The 25,707-nt window shown below is 38.3% G+C and overlaps 1 protein-coding gene across 2 annotated transcripts in view; it reads right to left on the reverse strand.

The window, feature by feature from the left end:
• The window catches only part of lca5 (lebercilin LCA5), a 97,333-nt gene that overhangs the window by 49,820 nt on the left and 21,806 nt on the right, over positions 1-25,707 (reverse strand). For both annotated transcript variants that reach the window (XM_060856770.1, XM_060856781.1), the window contains exons 4-7: positions 17,610-18,139; positions 15,029-15,166; positions 12,050-12,146; positions 8,944-9,071 (exon numbers count right to left, since the gene is read on the reverse strand). In XM_060856770.1, coding sequence (XP_060712753.1) covers positions 8,944-9,071; positions 12,050-12,146; positions 15,029-15,166; positions 17,610-18,139 — 893 coding nt within the window. The remainder of the gene's footprint in view (positions 1-8,943; positions 9,072-12,049; positions 12,147-15,028; positions 15,167-17,609; positions 18,140-25,707) is intronic.

Below are 25,707 nucleotides of genomic sequence, written 5' to 3' on the forward strand. Positions count from 1 at the left end.
TATCACATTTCTAACACCCCTCCCCCAAGTCCCTCCTCCCTACCTTTTATCTTAGCCTGCTAGGCACACTCTCCTCATTCCTGAAGAAGGGCTCATGCCCGAAACGTCGATTCTCCTTCTCCTTGGATGCTGCCTGACCTGCTGCGCTTTTTCAGCAACATATTTTCACCCCATAAAAATCAACAAGGCTGTGCAAGCGTGAACCCGCAGAATATGAGTGAGATACTAAGCAAGTGTTTCATTTCAGCATTTATTTTGGAGAAGGATATGGAAGCTAGAGAACTTGGAGAAATAAATAGTGATATCTTGAAAAGTGTCCATATTACAGAGAATGAGATGCATAAAGGTGGATAAATCCCTGGGACCTTCCCAAATCTTTGTGGGAAACTAGGGAAGTGATTACTGGAACCCTAGCTGAGATATTTGTATCTTTGATAGCCATGGGTGACAGCTGGAAGACTGGAGGTTGGCTAATGTAGTACCATTATCTAAGAAAAGGAGCAAGGAAAAGCCAGGGAACTGTAGACTGGTGAGCCTGATGCCAGTGGTGAGTAAGTTGTCGGGAGGAGATTCTGAGGTACTGGATTTACTCATATTTGGAAAGTCAAGGACTGATTAGGGATAATTAACATGGCTTTGTGCCTGGCAAATCATGCCTTACTAACTTGATTGAGTCTTTTGAACAAGTGGCAAAGAAGATTGATGAAGGCGAAGTGTTGAGTGTTGGCTACATCAACTTCAGCAAGGCATTCAACATTTTTCCGCATGGTAAGATCATATAGAATCCAGAGAGACAGCTAGCCATTTGGATAGAGATCTCTGAAGCTGTGATGAAGAGTCATCTCGACTCAAAACATTAGCTTGCTCTCTCTCCACGGATGCTGTCTGACCTGCTGTGATTTCCAACATTATTTGTTTTTGGTTCATTTGGATACAAAATTGGCTTGAAGATAGGAGACAGAGGGTGGTGGAAGAAGGTTGTTTTTCACACTGGAGGCCAGTAACCTCTGGGTGCTGTGCATGATTTGAATGAGCTGTCAGAGGAAATAGTGGAGGCAGATACAATTACAACATTTAAAAAGCGTCTGGATGAGTACTTGAATAGGAAGGAATTAAAGGGGTAGGGGTTAAATGGGACTAGATTAATTTAAGATATTAGATTGGTATGGGTAGTCACTCTTACTGTCGAGGCTGTACTGAACTCATCGTTATCATCGACAAATAAATGCTCATAACTCGGTCACAAATGGCTGTTCGGGCTGCCCACAATTAATGCTGACAGTAACACCTCTCAAGGTTGCTAACTGTGTAATCATTCTTGCAAGGACATAGATGACAACACGTAACATTTGATAACAATAGCAGCACTGTACATTGCATCTAACAAGCCAAGGTTGCAAAATTAGTTGTTTCTCTTGAATTATTTAATTGACCTGTAATATACTACAAGCATTATTAAAAGATTCAAAACAGTTTCATTCAATAAAAATGCCTCCCCCTATCATTGCACTGAGGAATGAATATTCTTTTGTAATCCCTGTAATGAGAAATGTAAAGATTTCTGATCTAATTAACTGGTAATTAACACAGTGAAGCATTGTGAAAAGAAAGACAAGAAAGTCTGTGAATGTTTGTGACTGGGGGTAGACAACAAACCTGTTCATCTCAGTGATTAGTAAGCCGAGAGCCAATTACAAAAGAAACAACATGGCTCCGCTGACCAACAGTACTCAAAGAGGAGCATGTGCACTCTAAATTTAAATTATATAAATTAAGGTGCTTTCGTGCTTTGATGCTTTGCTGCTGTATGCTGTAATTGAGCTGTAGATTGCAAACAAAGGTCATCGTAATGTGCACCACGCCTCGGACTCTCACTGAAAATATGAGATTTAATACTTACATATTATCATGGACAAATGCATCTGCAGCTGGAGACTGGTAAGGATGAGGTCAAGTATGATTTTCCCTTGTTGGTTTCCTCGCCACCTGCTGCAGATCCAGTCTAGCATGCTACATCCTTTAGCACCTGACCAACTGAACGAGTGGTGCTGCTGCTATGCCACTCTTGGTGCCGGATATTGAAACCCCTACACAGGGTACATTTTGTGCCCTTGCCATCCTCTGTGCTTGCTCCAAATAATGTTTAACATGGAGGAGTTCCAATTCATTAGCCAAGGGAGGACGGTACGTGGTAATCAACAGGTCTCCTTGCCCATATTTAACCTGAAGCCATGACATTTCATGAGGTCTGAAGTTAATACTGAGGACTCCCAGAGCAACTCTCTTCCGATTTGTATATCGCTGTGCCACCACTTCTGCTGGGTCTGTCCTGCCTGTGTGACAGGGCATATCCAGGATGGTAATAGTGGTGTCTGGGACATTTTCTATAAGGTATGAATCCTAGAGCATGACTATGTCAGGTTGTTGTTTGACTAATCTGTGCCACTAGTCCCCAGATGTTAGGAAGGACAACTTTGCAGGGTCAACAGGGCTGTCTCTATTGACTTTTCTGATGCCTAGGTCGATGCTAGGTGATCAGTCTGATTTCATTTCTTTGAGTCTTTGCAGTGATTGGTACAACTGAGTGGCTTGCTTGGCCACTTCAGAAGGCAACTGACAATCAACCACACTGCTGTGCATTTGGAGTCACATGTAAATCAGATGAGGTAAGGATGTCAGATTGCCTTCCATGAAGAAGGTTGGTGAATCAGTGCATTCTTAACTCCAGATTATTTTAAAATGGAATTCGAATTCCACTATCTGCCCTGGCAGGATTCAAACTTGGGTCCACAGAACTTTAAGTAAAAAGTGAGGTCTGCAGATGCTGGAGATCAGAGCTGAAAATGTGTTGCTGGTTAAAGCGCAGCAAGTCAGGTAGCATCCAAGGAACAGGAAATTTGACGCTTCGGGCATAAGCCCTTCATTCATTCCTGATGAAAGGCTTATGCCCGAAGTGTCGAATTTCCTGTTCCTTGGATGCTGCCTGACCTGCTGCGCTTTAACCAGCAACATATTTTCAGCTCCACAGAACTTTAACTGAGTTTCTTGATTAACGGATTAGACTGGTGCTGGAAAAGCACATCAGGTCAGGCAGCATCCGAGGAGAAGGAAAATAGATGTTTCGGACAAAAGCCTTTCAATAATAGTCTAGGAATAATACCACTAGGCCATCGCCTCACCATTTCTTCCTTCCCCTTCTTAAAAAGTAGAGTGACATGTGCAATTTTCCAATCCAATGGGAGGACTCATGTATCTAAGATTATTGTTAGGGTGTCTACAATGTCTCCCCTACTTCCATTGAAGTTGTTGGATGGAAATAGTCAGGTCATGGGAAATGATCATTCTGTCGTTCCACTAAGTTTCTCATTACTGATGTTTTATTTAATTTTACTCAGTTCCTGACCAGGTTCCTCCAGACTTCTGGCAAGCTATCTTCCTTTTCTACCCTAAATATTGCAAAATAATCATTCAACATGTCTGCCATTTTCCCATAGTAACTGACAAAATCATGGAATCCTTACAGTGCATAAAGCTCAATTGCCATTCAGCCCAGCAAGTCCACTCAGACCGTTCAAAGAGCATGCCATCCAGACCCAAACCCAGATCCTCATTGTATCCCTATAACCTTACATTTACCTGTCAAGATTATAGTAGTGCTGGAAAAGCACAGCAGGTCAGGCAGCATCCGATGGAGGGTTTTTGCCCAAAACGTCGATTTTCCTGCTCCCCGGATGCTGTGTGGCCTGCTGTGCTTTTCCAGCACTACTCTAATCTTGACTCTAATCTCCAGCATCTGCAGTACCCATTTTCGCCCACAGTTACCTGGCTAACCCACCTAGTCTGCACATCCCTGGACTCAACAGACAACTGACCACAGCAAATCCACCTAACCTGCACACCTTTGGAGTGTGGGAGGCAAGTTGAGCACCCAAAGGAAACCTATGCAGACACAGGAGAACTTGCAAACTACACACGGACAGTCACCCAAGACTGGAATCAAATCTGGTGCTGTGAGACAACAGTGCCAATCACTGAGCCACCGTGCCGCTTTTAGGCCCTCTTTCAGTCCTTAGTGGGCTAACATTGCTCCTGGCCACCCACTTTCTCTGTTACATTTACTCTTATTGATTTTAAAGTGGTCCTTTAACCAGAAGGGAGAGGCACTGACTTATTAGTAATGTCTAATAATCCAAAATACCAGGCTTACATTCTGGAGACATGAGTTCAAATTCCAAGATGGAAGATGGTGAAATTTGAATTCAATAGAAGATCACTGACCTAACAGTAATCACATCATAAAAACCCACATGGTTCACTAATGTTCTATGGGGAAGGAAATCTACCCTCTTAAATGCCCAATGGACAAAAAATACTAGCCTAAAACTGATCCCATTAACAATTAAAAAAAAAATTATGAGCATGAGCAATCATCTTAATTTCCCACTTCAACCTCATGCTGACCACTTCCTTCAGCCTCCTACAATGAACCTCAATGTAGGCTTGAGTAAAAGCAACCACTCCCTTTAACTCCGCACTGTCAATTTGCCATTTAACCTCTCCGCATTCCACTTCATCACAGATCTTCTCTCCACCCCCATAACACTGACATGTTTAAAGCTATTATTTAGATAAGATTCCCTCCAGTATGGACACAGGCCCTTCCGCACAACAAGGCCACACCAATCCTCCAAAGAGTAACCCACCCAGACCCATTCCCCTATCCTATATTTACCCCTGACTAATGCATCTAACACTATGGGCAATTTAGCATGGCCAATTCACCTAACATGCACATCTTTGGATTGTGGGAGAAAACCAGAGCACCCGGAGGAAACCCACACAGGCGCAGGAAGAATGTGCAAACTCTACAAAGAGAGTCGCCTGAGGTCAGAATCGAACCTGGGTCCCTGGTACTGTGACACAGCAGTGCTAACCACCGAACCACCATGCCATCCAGATACTATATTTAAAATTTTTCCCAGTTCTGATGAAAGGTCATCAATTTTCAACATTAAACAATTCCTCCAAGTTAAAGATAATCTTTTGGTAAAGGTAAAAAGTCTTTTACTTTACTGATGGCATACTTAGTTGAAGGAATGCGGCAGCTTTTGAAGTAGAGCAGCTATTGCTGAAGGAGAAACAGGAGTACAGACAAAGAAACTGAGTAATCATAATGGCAAAAAGGATAAGTAATGAAGACAAGAAGTTGGAGAGAAGTTTACTGGCACCCAAAAAAATGGATTTGCAATTAGAACAGTTACAGATCTAAGAGATTTGGGAATTAAAAGATAGAAATCAATACAAAATTGTAAGCTGATTTTGGGCGGCACGGTGGCACAGTGGTTAGCACTTAACCCGGGTTCAGTTCACGCCTTAAGCGACTGACTGTGTAGAGTTTGCACATTCTCCCCGTGTCTGTGTGGGTTTCCTCCGGGTGCTCCGGTTTCCTCCCACAGTCCAAAAGAAAATGTGCAGGTTAGGTGAATTGGCCACGCTAAATTGCCCGTAGTGTTAGGTGCAGGGGTAAATGTCGGGGAATAGGTCTGGGTGGGTGCGCTTCGGTGGATCGGTGTGGACTTGTTGGGCCAAAGGGCCTGTTTCCACACTGTAAGTAATTTAATCTAATCTAAAAGGAAACTAAAGAACAATTGGAATGTTGGCCTTAATCCCAATAGAGTTGGAATACTTAAATTATAAATCAGTTGCATAGAGCTTTGTTCAAACCTTGTAAGAGTACTATATTCAGTTTGCGAAATTTCCCTTAGGATATCTTGGAGGGGGTTAAATGCAAATTAACCAAAAGAAATGGCTTGGAGAGTTAAATTCAGAGGACAGGTTGTGTGAACTTGGTTTGTACGCCTCGACTGAGGGATGATCAGATCAACTCTTCTCAGATGTTGAAAGGTATGTAACGGTCAGGAGGCGAAAGATTATTTCTTCTAATGGGGAAATCAAGAACAAAAGAACATGACCTTAAAATTTGAACTAGCTCATTCAGCAGTGAAATTAGAAAGCACTTTTTTCACACCAAGGATAGCATAAATCTAGAAATCTCTGTCATTAAAGAGAGGTCAGGCCACAACTGGAGTACTGTGTGCAATTCTGGTCAGCTCACTGCAGGAAGCAGCATTTGTGAAGGAAAAAAAAGTTAATATTTCAGGTCAATAACTGTCATTAGACATGAACTCTTTCTTTCTCCACAACTGATGCTTGATTTTTTGAGTATTTCCAGCACTTTGCTTATATTTCAGATTTGCAGCATGTGCCCAAAAATCCGCTTTAAAATGTTTCACTCTACACAATTTGTCTTTAATCCCCAATCTCTATCTACTGACATTACTTTACCTTTTAGTTCTCTACTATTTCTGGTTTCCACAGTTATAATTTTTTTAATCTGGGTGACAATTTCCTTTGGATAATTTCTCTCTTTCTGTTTCATATGTCACTCTCTTCTCTGGATCCTTTGCTTTTCTTCTTCCAAATATTTACCTGTCTAACTCTCTAACCCTTCTTTTAATCACTTTGGTTATAAAACTGCTAACTCACCATGAACACTCTACCAACATAAAAAGTTTACTAAAGTCAAGTAATACTTTTATGCTGGGAATCTGATGATTAAGTTACAAATTAATTTCACAAAGAAAATTTTCTACATCTGAATATCTACCTTCAAAGCCAGTAATACATTACAAAATGTCAATGCTTTTATATATGATGTCATATGGTGACATTATGCAAGTACACACTCAAGTTTCCCACACAATACATGTGGTCCAACAGATAGTCATGTTGAATCACACTGGAGTTTATTAGCAGCTGACTCAACAAAAGTATTGAAAAGGATTGTCAATTTTATTCTTGAAGAATGGAGTACAGTAAAGGATGAATTGAAAAAAACACAGATAAAGCTTTCCTAATGGCTGAGTTTCTTTTCTATGTAGATGGGTTTTGCAGACTAGAAAGCCTCTAGATTGAATTTCTTCTCTAGACCTTAACCAGATCTTATCAGAAGGCAAGAGGGTTGGTCTCAACACTGAATTAGGGATTATTCATAACTCCTACTCACTAACAGTGGCCTCAATACAATGTGCTCATGATTAAACATTAAATGAGGTAAACATTAGGCTCAACACTGATATATGAACAGCCTCATGTTAAAGTTTATGGGGCTGAGTACAGAAGGCATCATAAAACACTTGCTCAGCAAAATGTCAATGTCCTCAAAGGAACATGAAAAGAACAGGACAGAAAATTTGAGGGAAACAAAATAAAAGAAACTAGAGGTAATTAAAATGAAGAGAAGAAATACATCCACTAAAATAAAAGCAAACGAATGAATATGCCAGAACGGAAAGTATTCGGAGAAATTCATCAGGTCTGGTAGCAGTGATGGACAGAGAAACAAAGTTAATGTTTTGTGTGATCTTCTTTCAAACCCTGGACTATCAACATCAGATACTGTCAAACTTGTCAGGTTTCTTCAGTACTTTATATTAAATAAATTTATCAGTTGCAACGAGAGTTGAGGGTTGAGGAATAAATTATTAAGTAACAATGGTACCTGCTTACTGCAAAGAAAAAATGCATTTTATAATAAAATCAAACCAAAATTTCATTCTGATTTTGGAAAGAAAAACCAGTTTGCGTTCAGAGATTATATTCCACCCCATGCGTAGTTTTGATTTTGCCACTTTCTGGGGAGAAAGAGATTCCTAAGGAAAGATCTTGTTTTACCAAGGGATTAGAATGGCTGAAGACAAAAGGTCTGATCAATTTGATAAGAAGGAACCATACCACTTTTTATAATCTGTAATGAATGCAAATGTCTCTTCAAATGGGTAGAATAATTGGAATTCAATTTAATAAAGACATTAGTTATCTCTTCTTTACCTTTTAAATACAGTCAAGACTGTGACAACTGCATTAATATAAAATCATCAAGGTGATCTCTACATGCAGTTGGTGCATGTATTGCTTTCCTACCTTTTGGCCAAGATAAACATTTATAATATGAGAATCACTGACCGTTAGTTGTTTATCCTTGTTGGTATTTCTAATCAAACTGTTCAGAGTGTTGTGATATACTGCTGGAGCAGTTAGGACTTGAACCCAAGCCTTTTAGGTGAGAGTAAGAACACGATCACTGTGCCATAAGTGCCTTTTTTTTTTCTTATACACAATTGAACATTCTTTCCCCAATCATCATAATGTTCATTGTTTTCAATTGCATGTTTAATTACATTAGAATCTTTTTTCTCCTTTGAATCCCTATAGTGTGGGAACAGACCCTTCGACCCAACCTTACATTTTCCCCTGACATACTCCTCAACACGATGGGCAACTTAGCTTGGCCAATTCACCTAACCTGCACATTTTTGGACTGTGGGAGGAAACCGGAGCACCCAGAGGAAACCCACGAGGAAAATGTGCAAACTCCACTCAGACAGTTGCCCAAGGCTGGAATCGAACCCGGGTCCCTGGTGCTGTGAGGCAGCAGTGCTAACCACTGAACCACCATGCTGCCTCACTGATTTCTAATTCTATCATCTGCCATGGCAGGACTTGAACCCTGGTCCCCAGAACTTTATTTGGGTCTCTAACTAATAGTCTAGCGATAATACCATTATGCAATCGCCTCTGCAAATTTCAAATTAACTAAAGTGGTGGGCAATAATTGTGAACTTACCACTGTTAATATATACACATCTTCATTGCAGGTGGGTCTTGAAAATGTACAATGTGCAACGCGTGACTCCATAAATAAAAGCTTACAAAAACTGGTGTTTCCGTATTCTATCTGCCACATAACTATCTGCATTGTAACCTCAATGTTTAGCTTTTTCATCATTATTAGACTTTTTAAAACAAATATTGATTTTGTGGAGTGATGTGTAATAATTCTTAACCATTTTGTAGAAAGCATATATGTTAGGTAAAACATACCATTTGTGAATATTCTCCTTTTATCATCAGTTCTTCTTCACCACACACAACGAGGGGTGGAGTTGGGAACTCTAAAGGTAAGTAGTACTCTTCAGTCTGCACTCCAATTGCAGTTTTTGGTATTGTTGCTAAAATAGACATAAAAACAATTTATCTAGTATGTCATTATTTGTTTTTATTACTCATGCACACAAGTCAAATTCTTTTGGCAAAGCAGATGAGAGCAACAAATGTCAGTTATTTAAAATCCAGTTTATTTCAGAAGGTAGGCCTTTAAGTTGATTGCTTTCCCGCCATAATGGCCTTGCACAATACAGGCACTGTTTAATCATTTTCTATACATAGTCACATTTTACAATGTTTTTAAAAACATCATCAGTACATTAAGTAACATTTAAATAATTAGTTAATTAATTAACTTGAAATTTGCATTGAATTGTTTAGTTTCTGACCAGTGAATAAGACAAGTTTGATTTGTCTGACAAAATTGTATATTGTCACGTTAGCATGTAATTCTATTTTTGGAGACAATACATACAAGAGGGAGACATTTACGGTTTATTCTGGTGTCAACAAGCAAACATGTCATTCAGTTCTGTGTTGGTGTCAATGTTCCACACCTGCAGCAGTTTTTTGTGCATTAAAATTTTCTTTTACATCTGTTTCAGTACATTTATCAGTAAGTCTTCAGAGTTTGGTTCCAGATTAATTTGGTCATACAGCACAGAAACAGATCCTTCGGTCCACTCATCCATGCCAACCAGGTATCCCAAACTTAATTAGTCCCATTTGTCTGTGTTTGATCCATATCCGTCTAAACTTTTCCTAAACATGTACCTGTCTAACTGTCTTTTAAATGTTGCAACTGATATCACCTCTACCACCCTGGCAGTTCATTCCATAAATGTACCACCCTGTGTGAAAAAGTTACCGCTCAGATCCCTTCTACATTTTCCCCCTCTGACCTTAAACCTTTTCCTTCAACCTTTGGACTCCACTACCCTTGGGAAGAAATCTTGGTTATTCACCGTATCTCTTCCCCTCCTGATTTTATAAACCTCAATAAGATCACCCCTCAGCCTCTGATGCGCTAGGGAGAAAAGTCCCAGCCTCTTCTGTTAACTCAAATCCTCCAGTTTCAACAACATTCTTGTAAATTTTTTCTGCCCCCTTTCTAATTTAACAACATCCTTCCCGCAGTAGGGTGAACAAAATTATAAGCAGTATACCAAAGGTGTCTTGCACAGCCACAGCATGACATCCCAACTCCTATACTCAATGTTCTGACCAATGAAAGCAAGTGTAAACAATTACACCATTAAGCTATTATACCTGCTCTGTATGTAGACATGCGCTAATCACACAGCATGGAATATGTGTTCAGAAAAAATGACTGATAACTCTTGATTTACATCATTGTCTCTTCCTTACAAATAATATTGTACACAAAGCAAATAATCTACCTTTAAACATCCACTGTGTTAGATGGGTATGCTTTCAGCTCCCTTGACTGAGAAATCCTCTCCATTTTAACAAATAATTCAACTCCTACACTCGCAACAAGCTTTGCATCTTCAAACCCTCTCCTTCTATTTCCAAGTTTTCAATCCTCAACCACCCCAAAAAAGGTTTACAGCCCTCAAAACTCTTCGTCACAGATTAGCTTTCGTTTCAGGTCAGGCAGCACCTGAGGAGGAGGAGAGTCGACATTTTGACCATAAGCCCTTTATCAGGCATCTGCAGTCCTCACTTTCTCCTAGCTTTTGTTTCACCCTAATAAACCACAATTTCAATACCAGCCTGCTGAGAATATGATTTCAACCCAATTCACTGCATCTCTATCTGTCATTATTGCCGTGAACTAACAAGCTACTGACCTCCCGGTTCCCAATCGTTGCTAGTTGCTGTCCTAGTCTAACCCAGACACTGGCTGCCAGTCTCTCTATCCTCTCTACCTTACCGTTCACTGCAAGACCCCTTATACATTACCTCTACCCAACATTACGATATACGTACGATTATTTTGCATTTAACAGACATCCTCCTGCTGTCCTGCTCAACACTTCCGACATCATCTGCAAATTTTTAAACTGTATTCCTTTTACCCAATAACCTCACAATAAAATGCAATATGCCATTTGCCTTCCTAGTTCCTTGTTGTACTTGCATGGTAATTTTCAGAGTTCCTTGTACAAGCACATCCAAATCTCTTTCAACACTAACATTTGATTCTCACACCTTCCAAAACATTTCTGCTTTTCAATTGTATGAACAAAATTAATAAATTCCACTTCTCCATATTATGCTCCATGTGCCATTTTGTTAACCTGCCTATATCACTTTGTGGCCTGTGTTAACCCCAGAACTTAAAAATGTCTTGCTGAAGACTATGTGGACTACACTAAGGATGCTACTTTCATTGATGCTTATGGCTACCTGCTCAAAAAAATTAAGTTAAAGTATTCAACTTCAATCTTCCCTTAACAAAGATTGTCAATAGGCAATTAGCTTTTACAGTCAAGTTAAAGCTGTTTATTAGGTTTCCTTAGTTTTTAAGATTAGTTAATTTGAGATTTATTGAAGTTAACCTGTGGTTGGTAATATATAGTCCTGATTCTAATGAATAAAATTGCAAGACAGTTGCCAAATAGTTTTAACAGACTTCCTTTTTTGCAAACACAATAAGATTTTTAAAAATCTAGTGTCCTTCCTGTCGGGTCATATAAATTTTTCTAATTTTTCAAAATAATGCTGTTTGCCATCTAAATGGGTAAACTGTACTTCATGGAGAAAGTGAGGACTGCAGGTGCTGGAGATCAGAGCTGAAAAATGTGTTGCTGGAAAAGCGCAGCAGGTCAGGCAGCATCCAAGGAGCAGGAGAATTGATATTTCGGGCATAAGCTCTTCTTCAGGAAGCCATTGGCTTATGCCCGAAACATCGATTCTTCTGCTCCTCGAATGCTGCCTGACCTGCTGCGCTTTTCCAGCAATACATTTTTCAGCCCAAACTGCACTTCATGATAATTATACTATATGAAATGCACAATTTACACATTCAACTCAATATTGACCTTAACAGGAGCAAAATCAACAGAAAAAGAAATACCTTTCTTCTTAGCCACACTTTCAATGTCTTTCTTTGGTGATGTCTTAAGTATGCGATTAGCATAAATATTCTTCACATCCAGTTCCTTTTCCTTCTCCTTTTAATAAACATGAAAACAAGTAAATATTTACACATTTTACAAGATAGAACCTATACGTGTTTCTCACTAGTCTGACTGTCACATTCTTACAGACACCTTGGCTAAGCAGCTAATTTAAAAGTTTGATGATTAGATCTATATTTTCTTGATATCTGTAACAAAGTTTCAACTGAAGCAGAGAAGGTACGAAAAGAGTTATTACAATGTATGCTTTTAACATTAAAAGAAAACTAACTAAAAGTTATGAGATCAATACAGGCTATAATATCTCTGCTCATTATCTCTGCCATACAGTTTCTTTCGCAGCTTTTCTTCTAAGTGCTATTTTTGTTTATGTGACATGGACTGACTGGACCAGCATTTATTTTACATTCCATATTATCCTGGATGAGGTGGTGGTGAGCTGCTTCTTGAATTGCTGCGGTCCTTGAGTTATAGTACACTCAAAGCTGTTAGGAAGTCAGTTTTAGAACAGTAAAGGAATGATGATATAATTCCAAATCAGGATGGGGTGGGGTTTGGAAGGTTAATTGTGTTAGTGTTCCCGTGGTGATCCATTGAATTCATCCTTCTGACCTGCTGTAGCAGCCACAGTATTTAAATGGATGGACCAGTTCAATTTTAGGTCAATGGTAAACCTCAGGATGTTGATAGTGGGGAATTCAGCAATGGAACTATCATTGAATGAAGGGGTGATTGTTTGAATCTGTTGTTGAAGATGGTCACTGCCTGTTACTTTAGTAGCATGGCTGTTACTTGCCACAACTCAGCACAAGTCTGAATGCTGTCCAGGTGTTGCTGGGTATGGGCATGGACTGCATCAATATCTGAGATGTTACTAATGCTGCTGAACATTGTGTAATTATCATAAAATCCTTTCATTGGAAGGTTGAAAATAGGGAACACAATTCATAAAACAACTTAAGATTGTTGAACCAAAGATCACTTCTCTGAGGAACTACAGCAGTGATGACTGGCCTCAACAACCACAATCGTCCACTTTTGTGCTGGAGATTACTCCAACCAGGTTTTCCCAGAGTTACACACATCTTAGTTTTGTCAGAGTTCCTTCATGTTGTACCCAGTCAAATGCCACTTTGATGTCAAGATTAGTCACTTTCACTTTAATTCACTTTCACTTCAATTCAGCTCATTTGTCCTTTTGTGAATCAAGGCTGGAATGAATCAGGATCTGAATAACACTGGCAGAACCCAACCTGAGCTTCAGGGAGCAGGTTATTTTTCTTTAACAAATGCTGTTTGACAGCACCGTCAACCATCCCTCACATCATTTTGCCGGTTACAAAGATTAGGTGGTATTTGGCCAGGTTGGATTTGTCCTGCTTTTTTGTACACAGGACATGCCTGGACAATTTTCCACATTGTCAGGTAAATGCCAGTGTTGTAGCTATACTGGAAAAACTTGGCTAGAGGTGCAGCTGGTGTTGAGTACTATTGCTGCAATATTGTTAGGGTGTCCACCTGTAATAATGTCTTAAATGAAGACTATTAAAACACTTACGAAATTAGGAAGGAAGCTTTATAAAAGAAATAGAAGCTCTTAACAAAGTTTTCATTTTGGATTCATTCCATTAGAAAAACAATTAACTAGTTGCACACCAGAAGTTTAATGCTTTCAAAGTCCACTTTCTAGCTGGAGTTTTATTTTGATCAATTACACACCGTAAATTCTCCTCTGCATTATAGAATTTTAAACAGCCTGTTTAGAGATGTTATTATTCACCTCTGGACTTGAACCCATGCCCCCTGGCTCAGAAATAATGACACTACCACTGCACCACAAAAGCCCTGACTCTTCTTTACATACATTTTAAGAAAACCAACTACAGCAGACTTTGTTTTAATCAGCACTTTATGAACCGACACTCTTGATAAACCGGCAAAAAAATTATATACCTGAAACACCAAAACTTTCCTATATGACAACTGGTTCTTCTATAATGCAACGGTTGTGTTCTAGTGCTACCCCGCATTAGAAAAAGTGCGCTTTAGAAACAGTGCTTAAAGTATCAGTGATGTAATTGCATTACAGCCAACATATGTTTTAAAAGTTTGCGCTTTAGAAACTGTGTCCCCAATTCATTAATCGCATTATGGCAAATTTATTTTAACGAAAAGCACATTATAGCAGAACAACCTGTATTGCGATCTCTACAATGTCTCAGTCAGTAGAGGATGTGAGTGAGAAGACTCTATGCCAGTAAATTTTATCTAAAATAAAGTTGCATTATTATTGAAGGGATTCATACTGTAAATAAAGTATAACAGTGGGGACTATAGCCTCTGCATTACATTTCTATTACTAAGTGTGTGCTTTTACACTGATTATGTTGACCTCTTGATCAACTGGAATATTTTATCAACCTGCACACTCCTGGCCCCACAGGGGCAGTTAATAATAAGTTTGCTGTAATTAGTTCACACCAACTGTTTGCCTTGTATTTAAGTATTTAGCACCCTATTAATATAATTAAATATTAACTGGCTTCTATCTTTTAATAATCAAAAAACTATTCATAAGGAAGTACACAAAATTACAAAACATTAAATGTCACATTCTATACAGTCTTTAACAAGTGACAGTTGCATACGTTTGGATATATAACCGGCAAACCTCTCAAAATCAACACACACCTGCAGCTTCGACTATATCTATGAAATTTGATTTTAACAATAAATATTAAATTTATTCTGACTGTGTAGCTAACAACAATGATGAAACCAGGACTTTTTTTAAACCATGCAACAATTTCCCATTATAATTTTCATTTAATCTATGAAGATGCCTGTAACATATTATTGTTAATGGACTAGAAGAACTTTTGTCTTTTTGATACAGCCACTATAAAGTGAAATACCTTTAGTTTCTGACCAAGATGCTGGATGGTATCCTGGAGATTTTGAACATTTTCCTGAGCCACATGCGCTTTCTTCCTCTCGGAGGCCACTTGCCTGAGGAAGCTGTGGTTGGTTAGCTCCAAGTTTCTTTCCAGTTCCTTAATGTGAGAGACAAGTTAAGAAAATTACATTTATGCCTCACATTGTCTTCAACTTTACCACGTCCTTAAAAATGAATTGTTTTTAAATATCCATTTCTTTGTGGCACTGAAGGTTTGGGTTTCATTTGGGGCAGGACATAATTTTAATTACAAGCAGATGGTCTACAAAATTGATCACAGGAGATGCAATGAACACACAAAGAGTTTGTAGGATTTGCTCTGGGCATCCAGCTGGGAAGACCAAGGGCTTCCTATAATCCATTAGAAAAATCAGGTTTCACCCACAGTTTGAAGAAACTGGCCTTGAACATAAAGATCAACTCAGAATTTGAGTGCTAAGTATGTCCATGATGCAACAAGAATAATTTCCTTTGGGAATCTAAGAAAATAGTGAATCTCAGGCTTAAAAGGTAGGAGAAGATTGCAGTTTTATAGACAGTTAATTTTCAGAATCCTAAAATTCAAATCATCTGGATTTCATATAAAAATTATTACCTTTAATATAATAGATCTATCATTTCTATTATAAATCAGAAAACAAATAAAATATCGGATGAAAAAAATTAAAAACACAACTCCAGCTAAATTGTCTCAGCACAAATGGTTTTGTCCCTAGCCTTATAATCTAATGATGTCTAACTGAGGATATTTTGAAGACCATCCTAATTCAGGATATTAAGAGTATCTTTGAAGTTGGTTTAATTCAACAAAAATTCTTAATTAAACACGAACATTGCTTCAGATTTCATGCTAATGCAGTATGTATGTTTAATAAAATAAGTAAAATCTCATTGCTTATACCACAATCATTCCTTCACAACTACCCTGCAGCTGTCACTATGACATACAGAATTAGGGTCATGTTGTTCTAAAACTAATGTTACAAATCATCCTGCTACCAGATTTTTCTAACAAGGACAAACACAAAAAAATGAATGAGGAAAGAGGAGAGGACTGAGGGAAAGTGGGTGAAAAAGGGCTCAATTGAGATAACAGAGAGTCAGGAGATACAGGGAAGGGATGGGGTATGAAAATGTCTTGGAGAGGAGAAGATCGGGTAGTATAAGTGAAAAGAGAAAACTCTGATGTCTTTTCATTTCACCTGGAAGATGTTAGAGACATAAAAATTTTTAAGTATTTTCTGAGTTTAGGAAAAAGAGGCAGCGAAGCAAAGTATGGCCTAATAGGCTGGAATACAAGAGAGGATCATTCGTGTTGATTGAACAGAATGACCAAGTTAATGAAAGGGCATGCACAGGATACTGCCTGGACAGAAAGGTGCTATGGATGTTAAGGTGATTGCAGAGCTACCCAAGCTACCATGAAGATATTGGACCCTTTGAATTGGTGAAAGCAAATGAGAGAAAAAACAAGTTTGGTAATGACATCATGATGAAAGGCGTCAAATGATTAACTGAATATATAGGCAGCTCACTACAAAGGTGTCAATAAGCACTGCTGCACTCCCCACTGTAAGCCTACCCTTTAGTTCTTTCCTCCCCAATATCCCTACCTTACTTGTCTCTCTATTTGTTTCAAACTTTTTACTTCTCTAACACCTTCCAGTCAAAAAGCCCTACTCCCTCCATAGAAGTAGCCTGACCTGTCAGGTACTTCCTGCATTTTCTATTTTTATTTCAAAGCTTTTACCATTTCGTTGCACACATCCTTGAAACACATTGCTACTGATTTATTCTTCTGTATGCAGCTGTCCTGGCAGACTTGAACACAATACACATTTGCACTATGTAAATTTGACCAAAATGCAACCAGTAGAGACATGGATTTTCACCTCATTTCATAATGTTAAATTTGTCAAAGACGTAATAAGTGTTTCAATTCTGAATGATTAACACTAATGAAAATGGGTATTTTTATTTGTTTGGGCTACTAAGGTTTACTGATCAAACAAATTAGCTTTCCTACAACCAAATTGTCCATAATAAAATACTCAAGCTCCATTTCAGTTTTGGACACATATGTAAAATTAGCATCCTTTTTGAGTCATGCCTTAATTATATCATCAACATAAGACAAGTCCTATTAAGGGTTCTCAACATAAAAAAAATGAAGTTAACCTTATGACTGTTCAAAGCATTGTTTAAAAGCTATGAACAAATGTTGATAGAAGACAAGTGTACAGCATGAATGAATGAGTATTATAAACATGTTGAACTTGTATCACAAGGTTTACAAAGTTTAATTTATTTGAAGCTTTAGCTATGGAACTGTTTCTGGTCAGGCCTCATCACCCAAGCTGCTATAAATTAATTTAGTTTCTTTCAATGACCCAGTGACAAAACTTACACTGATTAAGCAGCATATGGGAAAACGCAGTCCCATGTCTTGTGCACTCTGATACATAATGGGAAAAAAATATTCGCTTACCACACATCAAAATATGTGATGTGAAGTATACAAGGTAAACGTAAAACAGTACCTTCAATTTTCTTTCACTTTCTTCCATTTTGACTTCAGCTTTGGCAAGCTTCTGTGCTAGTTCATCTCGTTCCACCAGATGTTTGTCTTCTGAAAGTTTCTTTAATTTCTGAAGAGAGCTTTTCGTGCGATAAAGTTCCTCCTCGGTATCTTTTAAACGTTTTTCAACTGCTCTTTCGTTCTCCTGTGATTTTCGAAGTCGTTCTCGAAGTACCCTAACCTCATCATTATGATGAGATATGAGCAATGCAATCTCATTTTCTGTGTCCTCAAACTTATGAAGGGCTCTCTCTTGTCTGTGCTGGAGTCGCTTTAGAATTTTGTTTTCTTTCTGCAAATCCTCCAACTTAGCCTGCAACTCAGTAACTTCATTTCGTAGTTCATTAATTTTCAGCAGCCTGGCAGATAACATGCGTTTGGTCACTAAGTCTATGTCTTTGTGAACAGATTCTTTGTTTAAGCTCTGGGTGCGTGATCCCCAACGGCAACTACCATGGTTTACTGGATGCTTGGAACCAGATTTCCGATTAACTGTAAAGAATTACGAAGGTGCCATAAACTGAAGCTTGATTAGATTAAGTCAAAAACATCATTAAAACAGGAACAAAAAAAATTATTTAAACATTCAAATGAACTCAATTGCTCATCTAGAAACTATCATTTATATAAACTGAAATACTGTACAACTCTAAAATTAATTGGACTGAGCAAACAACCTTATTTCAATTATCAAACTTATTTCCACCAATTGAAATTTCAACAGATACAAGCAAAACAGACACACTGCCAGAATTTCAGATATATTTTCAACTATAAACACAGTTCAAGGTATGAAAGGAGAACAATACATTTATTCAATGTATCTATACTAGAAGTATATAATTCAAAACCCAAGTGTCAAGTTCCTAAGTGGAAAAAATAAAAGTCAAAAGACAGAGAACTGATAATTTAGTGTCTGGAAAGGGAAGCTTCAATGTTATTTTAGTCTTATTCTCACTGCGTGTAAAAGCTCCATCGTAAGCAAAATAAAATCAGACTCTTCATTTTACCAAACACTGTTTTGAGTACAGCAGTGAAGGTGCTGCAATTCGCTGCCGATGCTTTACTTTGACATCCACAACTATGTAAAGACTTGTGAAATGGCAGTATTTTAATTATTCAAGAACATGGGTGTGGTAAACCAAGTGCGCCTTTGGATAACGAAAACAGAGAAACATAAATAAAGCGTATGTAGCCTCAGTAAAAGCAAATGTACTTACGTCAGCTAAATCAAATCTGCATAAAACACTGCTTCCCTGGTCATGCAGTATTTTCACTAAAAGGACTCCAACTATATCTCTATGACAACACTGCTGAGATTCAGTACATCCGACATGTCATACCAACAAGGAGAATACAAATGGCATCAAATGCAAAATGTAGGTGAGGTTACTGAAACTACTCCTCCATCAACTATGCTGGAAGAGAGTAAACAAATCTAGCAGAGGATTAGCTGTGCCTGAAGACCAATTAGCTCAGCCATTTCAAATGGGTGAAACAAAGGTGCCAAAATAATCCCAGTTTAACTGCAGTGTGGAAGTGTCATTAAGAAATAGAAAAGTGGTACAAAAAAATAAACAAAAGATAAATTCCATTTTGTTGCTTCCTAGCAGACCTTATTAAAATCTAAGTTTATCAATACTACTCACAATCATAAAATATTGATGCATATTATATATATTATATGAATAGATTTTTTTAAAACAGCCACTCAGATTGTCTACCAAAGGGTTACTACCTACCATGGGGCTAAGTTATGGCCCTTAGAAGGAAATAAAATAGACATATGAAGAAAAATTAAAATTTACTATAAAATTTGATGTACTTCGATTTAGAGAAACAAGCAGCTACCAACAAACTGAGTTGGCACATTGATCTCTGCAGCCTTCAAGGTAGCAGAGAAAAAAAGTTCAGTTGAGTTTCAAGAACACATACATTTAACTAGCCAATCATTTCTTAGTAAAATGTCAAATTAATATGTTGCCAAAATCTTCCATTTTACACAAGATTGCAATTTCTTTAGTTAATTAAATACCTGTACTTAAATTACTTATTACCGATACTGTAAAAAATCTCTCTTTTTATTAGAGTCAGAAGTCACACAACACCAGTTTACAGGCCAACAGGTTTATTTGAAAATCGCAAGCTTTCAGAACACTGCTCCTTCATCAGGTGATTTCACATCTCTTTTTGTTAGTTATACTCTCTCTCTATCTTTCACCATGCTGTCCTCTTCTAGTTCATTAGATTTATAATTACTTTTTATTCATTTGTGGGATGTGGGTATCACTGACTGGCCAGAATTTATTGCCCATTATTAGCTGCCCTTGAGAAGATGCTGGTGAGCTGCCTCCTTGAATCGTTGCAGTCCACCTGCTGTGAGTTGGCCCACAAGCACCAGGGCACCAGATTCGATTCCAGCCTCGGGTGACTGTGTGGAGTTTGCACATTCTCCTTGTGTCTGCGTGGGTTTCCTCCGGGTGCTCCGGTTTCCTCCCACAGTCCAAATGATGTGCAGATCAGGTGAATTGGCCATGCTAAATTGCCCCATAGTGTTAGGTCAATTAGTCAGAGGGAAATGGGTCTGGATGGGTTACTCTTTGGAGGTTGGTGTGGACTGGTTGGGCCGAAGGGCCTGTTTCCACACTGTAAGGAATTTAATCTAATCTAATACCATTATGAGGAATTCCAGGATTAATGGATTAATTCTGGCGTATGTTTTCTTTTGGGTACACATAAACCGAATGATAGGACAAGCTATATTGAGGTATGAGTTTGCCATGAAGGATTAAGTCAAAACAAACAAACGGAAAAAAAAATTGCATTTTATACAGCATCTTCCACAAACTCAGCATGTCCCAAAACACCAATGAAGTACATTAAAATGTAGTCACTGATTTATTAGAAGGAAACATAACTATAAAATAGAACCTCGCTTGTACCAGAATAATTTCAATTCGATTATTTTAGGGACACCTGATCATAAATTTACAATACAACCAACCCTTTTCCATTTTCATGTTGGTCTGTCTTCACGATCTGAGCACAATCAAAATTCTCTTCAAGACAAAATTAACAAAACAGAAGTAATTCGCACTGGCTGCTGACATTAACAATGCATCAATAGTCTCAATCTTAATCAAGATATACGGCACCTTGATATGCTACACTGACTAAAACCAAATTCCTTTCACCGCAGTAGATCTTTAATCAAATCCATTTTCTTTCGACTTAAAAGTTGCTCACCTTTGGTCCAGTCAGTTTCTTCCATTCCAATACCAAAACCCTAATACACCAACTGGGGGCTCAATTTCTCCAGACCTTTAGCATAGAATCCCTACAGTGTGAAATAAGGCCCTTCTGCACAAGAAGTCCACACTGACCCTCTGAAGAGTAACCCACCCAGACCCATTCTCCTACCGCATTATCCTATACATAGGAACCTCAATTATCTGGCATTCGATTAACCAAATTTTGGATTATCCGAACAAGATCACAAGGTCCTGATGCAAGGCTAACTATGTTATCCAGCCTCGATTATCCAGCACTCGATTAACCAAATGAAATACTCCCCACCCATGTCCTTCAAATAATCGAGGTTCCTCTGTATTTACCCCTGACTAATACATCTAACCTACACATCCCTGAACACTATGGGCAATTTAGCAAGGCCAATTCAGCTCACATGCACACCTTTGGATTGTGGGAGAAAACCGGAGCACCCAGAGAAATCCTCGCAGACACGAGGACAGTGTACAAACGCCACACAGACAGTCACCCAAGGCTGGAATCAAACCCGGGTCCCTGGCGCTGTGAGGCAGCCATTTTACCTACTACACACCAAAGAAATGAGTGTCATTCCTCCATTTCCTCTTTTCCCACTAAGTTTGCAAATGCCAGAAGATTTCATATTTTCAAATTCCATGTCTTTGTGATTTGTATGGCAGGTTTGATTCTCCAGTAATGGTTATTCCTCGGTCTGTTTCATTCCATCCATCATCAGTTACAGTGCTTTCAACTACTTGTCTCCATTCTTAGATTGAATTTTTCTGTCCTGCTTTCAAAGGTCTCTAAAACACCCTTCGTCTGGGCTTTCAGCACCTATTTATCAATTGTTTCCTTTTCTGCACTATTGGCTTCCATCTTTATGTGGCCCTGTAAAATGCTTAGATTTCACTTATGAATGTTAATAATGCCACTATCAATATAGACTTTTGAAACTTGCAACTCCAATAATAACCCTACTGTTGAACATAATTAATTCTAGATGTAAGTGTGCTCGCTGAGCTGTTCATTTTAAGAAATTTCATTACTATACTAGGTAACATCTTTAGTGACCCTCCAGATGAAGCACTGCTGGTGTGTCCTGCTTCCTATTTATATGTTTGGATTTCTTTGGGTTGGTGGTGCCATTTCCTGTGGTGATGTCATTTCCTACTCTTTTTCTCAGGAGGTGGTAAGTGAGATCCAAGTCAATGTGTTTATTGATAGAGTTCCAGTTGGAATGCCATGCTTCTAGGAATTTTTGTGCAAGTCTCCGTTTGGCTTGCCCAAGGATGGATGTGTTGTCCCAGTCAAAGTGGTGCCCTTCCTTACCTGTATGGAAGGATACTAGCGAGAGAGGGTCATGTCATTTTGTGGCTAGTTGATGTTTGTGCATCCCGGTGGCTAGTTTTCTGCCTGTTTGTCCAATGTAGTGTTTGTTACAGTTCTTGCAAGGTGTTTTGTAAATTACATTTGTTTTGCTTGTAGTCTGTATAGGATCTTTCAAGTTAATTAGCTGTTGTTTTAGTGTATTAGTGTGTTTATGGGCAACCATGATGCTACCATTGTGGGCTACCATTAGAATGGGTACCCAATGAACACAGTCCACCGATTTCTCAGCAACAAACCCAAACAAGCAGACAAAACGCATCCAGAAACCCTAGCCACTCTCCCTACATCAAAGACATCTCGGAAATGACTGCCAGACTACTCAGACCCCTTAGCATCATGGTAGGCCACAAACCCACCGACACAGCTAATGAACTTGAAAGACCCTATACAGACCACAAGCAAAACTAATGTCATTTACAAAATGCCATGCAAGAACTGTAACAAACACTACATTGGACAAACAGACAGAAAACTAGCCACCAGGATTCGTGAACATCAACTAGCCACAAAACGACATGACCCTCTCTCACTAGTATCCTTACATACAGATAAGAGAGGACAGGACTTTGACTGGGACAGCACTTCCTTCCTCGGACAATCCAAACAGAGACACACATGAAAATTCCTAGAAGCATGGCATCCCAACTGGAACTCTATCAACAAACAACTGGATCCCATTTACTGCCCCCCCAAGAAAAAGAACAGGAAATGGCATCACTATAGGAAAGGACGTCACCACAGGAAATGACATCATCAACCCAAGGAAATCCAAACATATAAATAGAAAGCAGGAACCACCAGCAGTGCCTCGTCTGGAGGCTCACTGAAGATATTACCTCGTGTGGTGACGAAAATGAACCTTCCAGCTCAGCGAGCAAACCTACATCCCGAACCTCAACCTGGGCTACAAATCTTCTAAAAACCCATTGCTAATTAATTCTATTTCACACAGTAGCATTCTTAGTAGTAAATTACTGAATTTTGTAACAGTGTCATCTGTGTTATGAAATAATTTGAAAATAACCATATCATAGAACATTGAAAAAAAGGAGCAAGTGCAGGCCATTTATTCCATTGAGCCTGCTTCACTGTGCAATATGATCATGGCTGATAATTCAATTCATTACTGTATGCCTGCTTTGTCTACATATCCTTTAATCCCTTTATCCCTCAAAAACAATCTAAACCCTTCTGGAAAACATTTGCTAGACCTTGAGTGCTTTATGTAGCAGAGAACTCATAGGTTCTCTCTCTGGGTGAAGAAATTTCTACCATGCATCCTTAAAGTGTGACTTCTGGATCTGGACTCACCGATCATCACTGGACACTATACCTCCTTCTTGTATTTACCCTGTCTAGCCCAGTTAGAATTTTATAAGTTTCCATGCATGAAGAAAAATGCATCATGAGCAAAATAAAATCAGAGATGTTTGATAACATCAGTGAACAAGTCAATTAGAAAATATAAAAAGAAACTGGAGTGGTGTGGTGAAAAATGGAACACCCAGCATCAAGTCAGTAAATCAAATTACATAAAATGCTACTATTATACCTTATCTACTTATTAGGGCTCTTGTACAGTCATAGGGTCCTTACCTCTGGACCAGGAAGCCTAGGTTCAAGATCAACCTGCTCTATAAATGTTAAAAAATATCTCAGATCAGGTTAATTAGAAAATAGCTAAAAGAATATGAGGTGGTCCTATTAACACAAGTATTTAAGTATATAAAGGGACTTGATAGCGTAGATGCTGGGATTTTACCCCACAGTTGTGAATCTAGAACCAGTAGGCATAATTTACAAATGAAGGAGTGTCCCATTTAAGGCAGGAGATAAGGAAGGTCTTTTTTATCCTCTCGGAGAGTTATGAGTCTTTGAAACTCTCACAAGGAGTACTGGTGGCTGAGTTATTATATTTAAGGGCAAGTTAAATGATTGATTTAAAAGGATATCAAGGGTTATGGTGTAGAGGAGAGGGATGATGCAGCAAAAAAAAGGAATCAAAGCCTCAGTCAGATCAGCTATTTTCTTCATAAATATGGAGCAGATATTAAGGGCTTAAATAGCTCACTCCTCTCTACTTCTTATAATCCATAATTGTGCTGATGATATCTACTTTCCTTCAAGATTCAGGTCTATCATTATCTTGCGGCTGCTGCATACAATATCCTAAGCTTCATGTGTTACTTGGCTTCTCTGCACCGGTCATCTGAATCACCTACCTGCCACAAAGAATTTTTCTCTCCTTTGCATAATATGTTCAATTTTCTTAGAGGAGCTGAATCACAGACTAAATAGGTCACAGGTTCGTTTACCAATATATGATATTTTAGACTTTAAAATTCTCCTCAATACTCCATCAGTTAAGGAAGGAAAAGTTAGCTATGTCTTCAACTAGTTATTACTAAGTCCCAATTCAACTTCATTTTGTGATGTAAGATATATAATTTACATATATTTTAACTTTTTTTAAGATTAGATTTTAGGATTTTGAACTGGTGGTATTTGGGGTTTTCTACATATTTAATGGATTTAATTGTGTATGCCTAAATATTTCTATAGCCATTGTGATTTCTTTAAAATAGATTAAGAAAGTCCCTAAGAGCTAATGGGGTTTTATTTAGCTTGGAAGAGAGTACAAGCAAACAACATACAAAGCCCAGTACATTCGGCTTTCCCTTGGAAGATTGTAGACTTATTTTTTTTTAAAGTTAGGGGAAATACTCTTAACTCAGAGAAAACTTTCTGTTTAATTTCAGTTTAGTAATGTTCTGCAGAAGTCTTAGTTAAACATGGATGGCAAAAAGCAGTTGCGCCTGAGAAAGGGAGAGGATAATTTCAAATTATTAAAAATAGATTCCTCAGAATAAAGAGTTTACTAATAGTTGTAGACTATAAGTGTGTGGGTAAAATCTTGAAGGGACTAAAATTTTAAGCTCAGGTGCATGAAGGATCCAGGAAAAAGCTCATTCTCCAGGCTGGGAACTGAAGTAACAGTTAAATTAAATCTATATATCTAATACAGAAGAAAATTGTCTCTGGTATGAATATTGTCAAAGGGGAGTTTCAGGAGAGTTTTTGGAATCATTTTAAGTATGTGCATCAAAATTTTAAACTTGTGTTTATGTAAATAGTTTGGTTTATTCTATTTTATCTTAATTTCTTACATCTTCATTGTTAAAAGCCAAATCTGCAATAGGTTTAAGTGAGAAATCACCTAATTAAAAATAAAAAAAATCTATCAAAGCAGATTTCTAAATGGGATTAGATTTGTCCAGTACTAAACATCAGCTGGGATCATGGCAATCTGTTTGCATATTTCAACTGAAGAAAGCTGCAATACCCCTTACACTCAGTTTGCCAGAGCTCAAATTTAAGGTTCACAGAAGTAATGGTCACTTGAG

The sequence above is a fragment of the Hemiscyllium ocellatum genome, chromosome 3, assembly GCF_020745735.1.
Source record: "Hemiscyllium ocellatum isolate sHemOce1 chromosome 3, sHemOce1.pat.X.cur, whole genome shotgun sequence".
NCBI classification, from domain to species: domain Eukaryota; kingdom Metazoa; phylum Chordata; class Chondrichthyes; order Orectolobiformes; family Hemiscylliidae; genus Hemiscyllium; species Hemiscyllium ocellatum.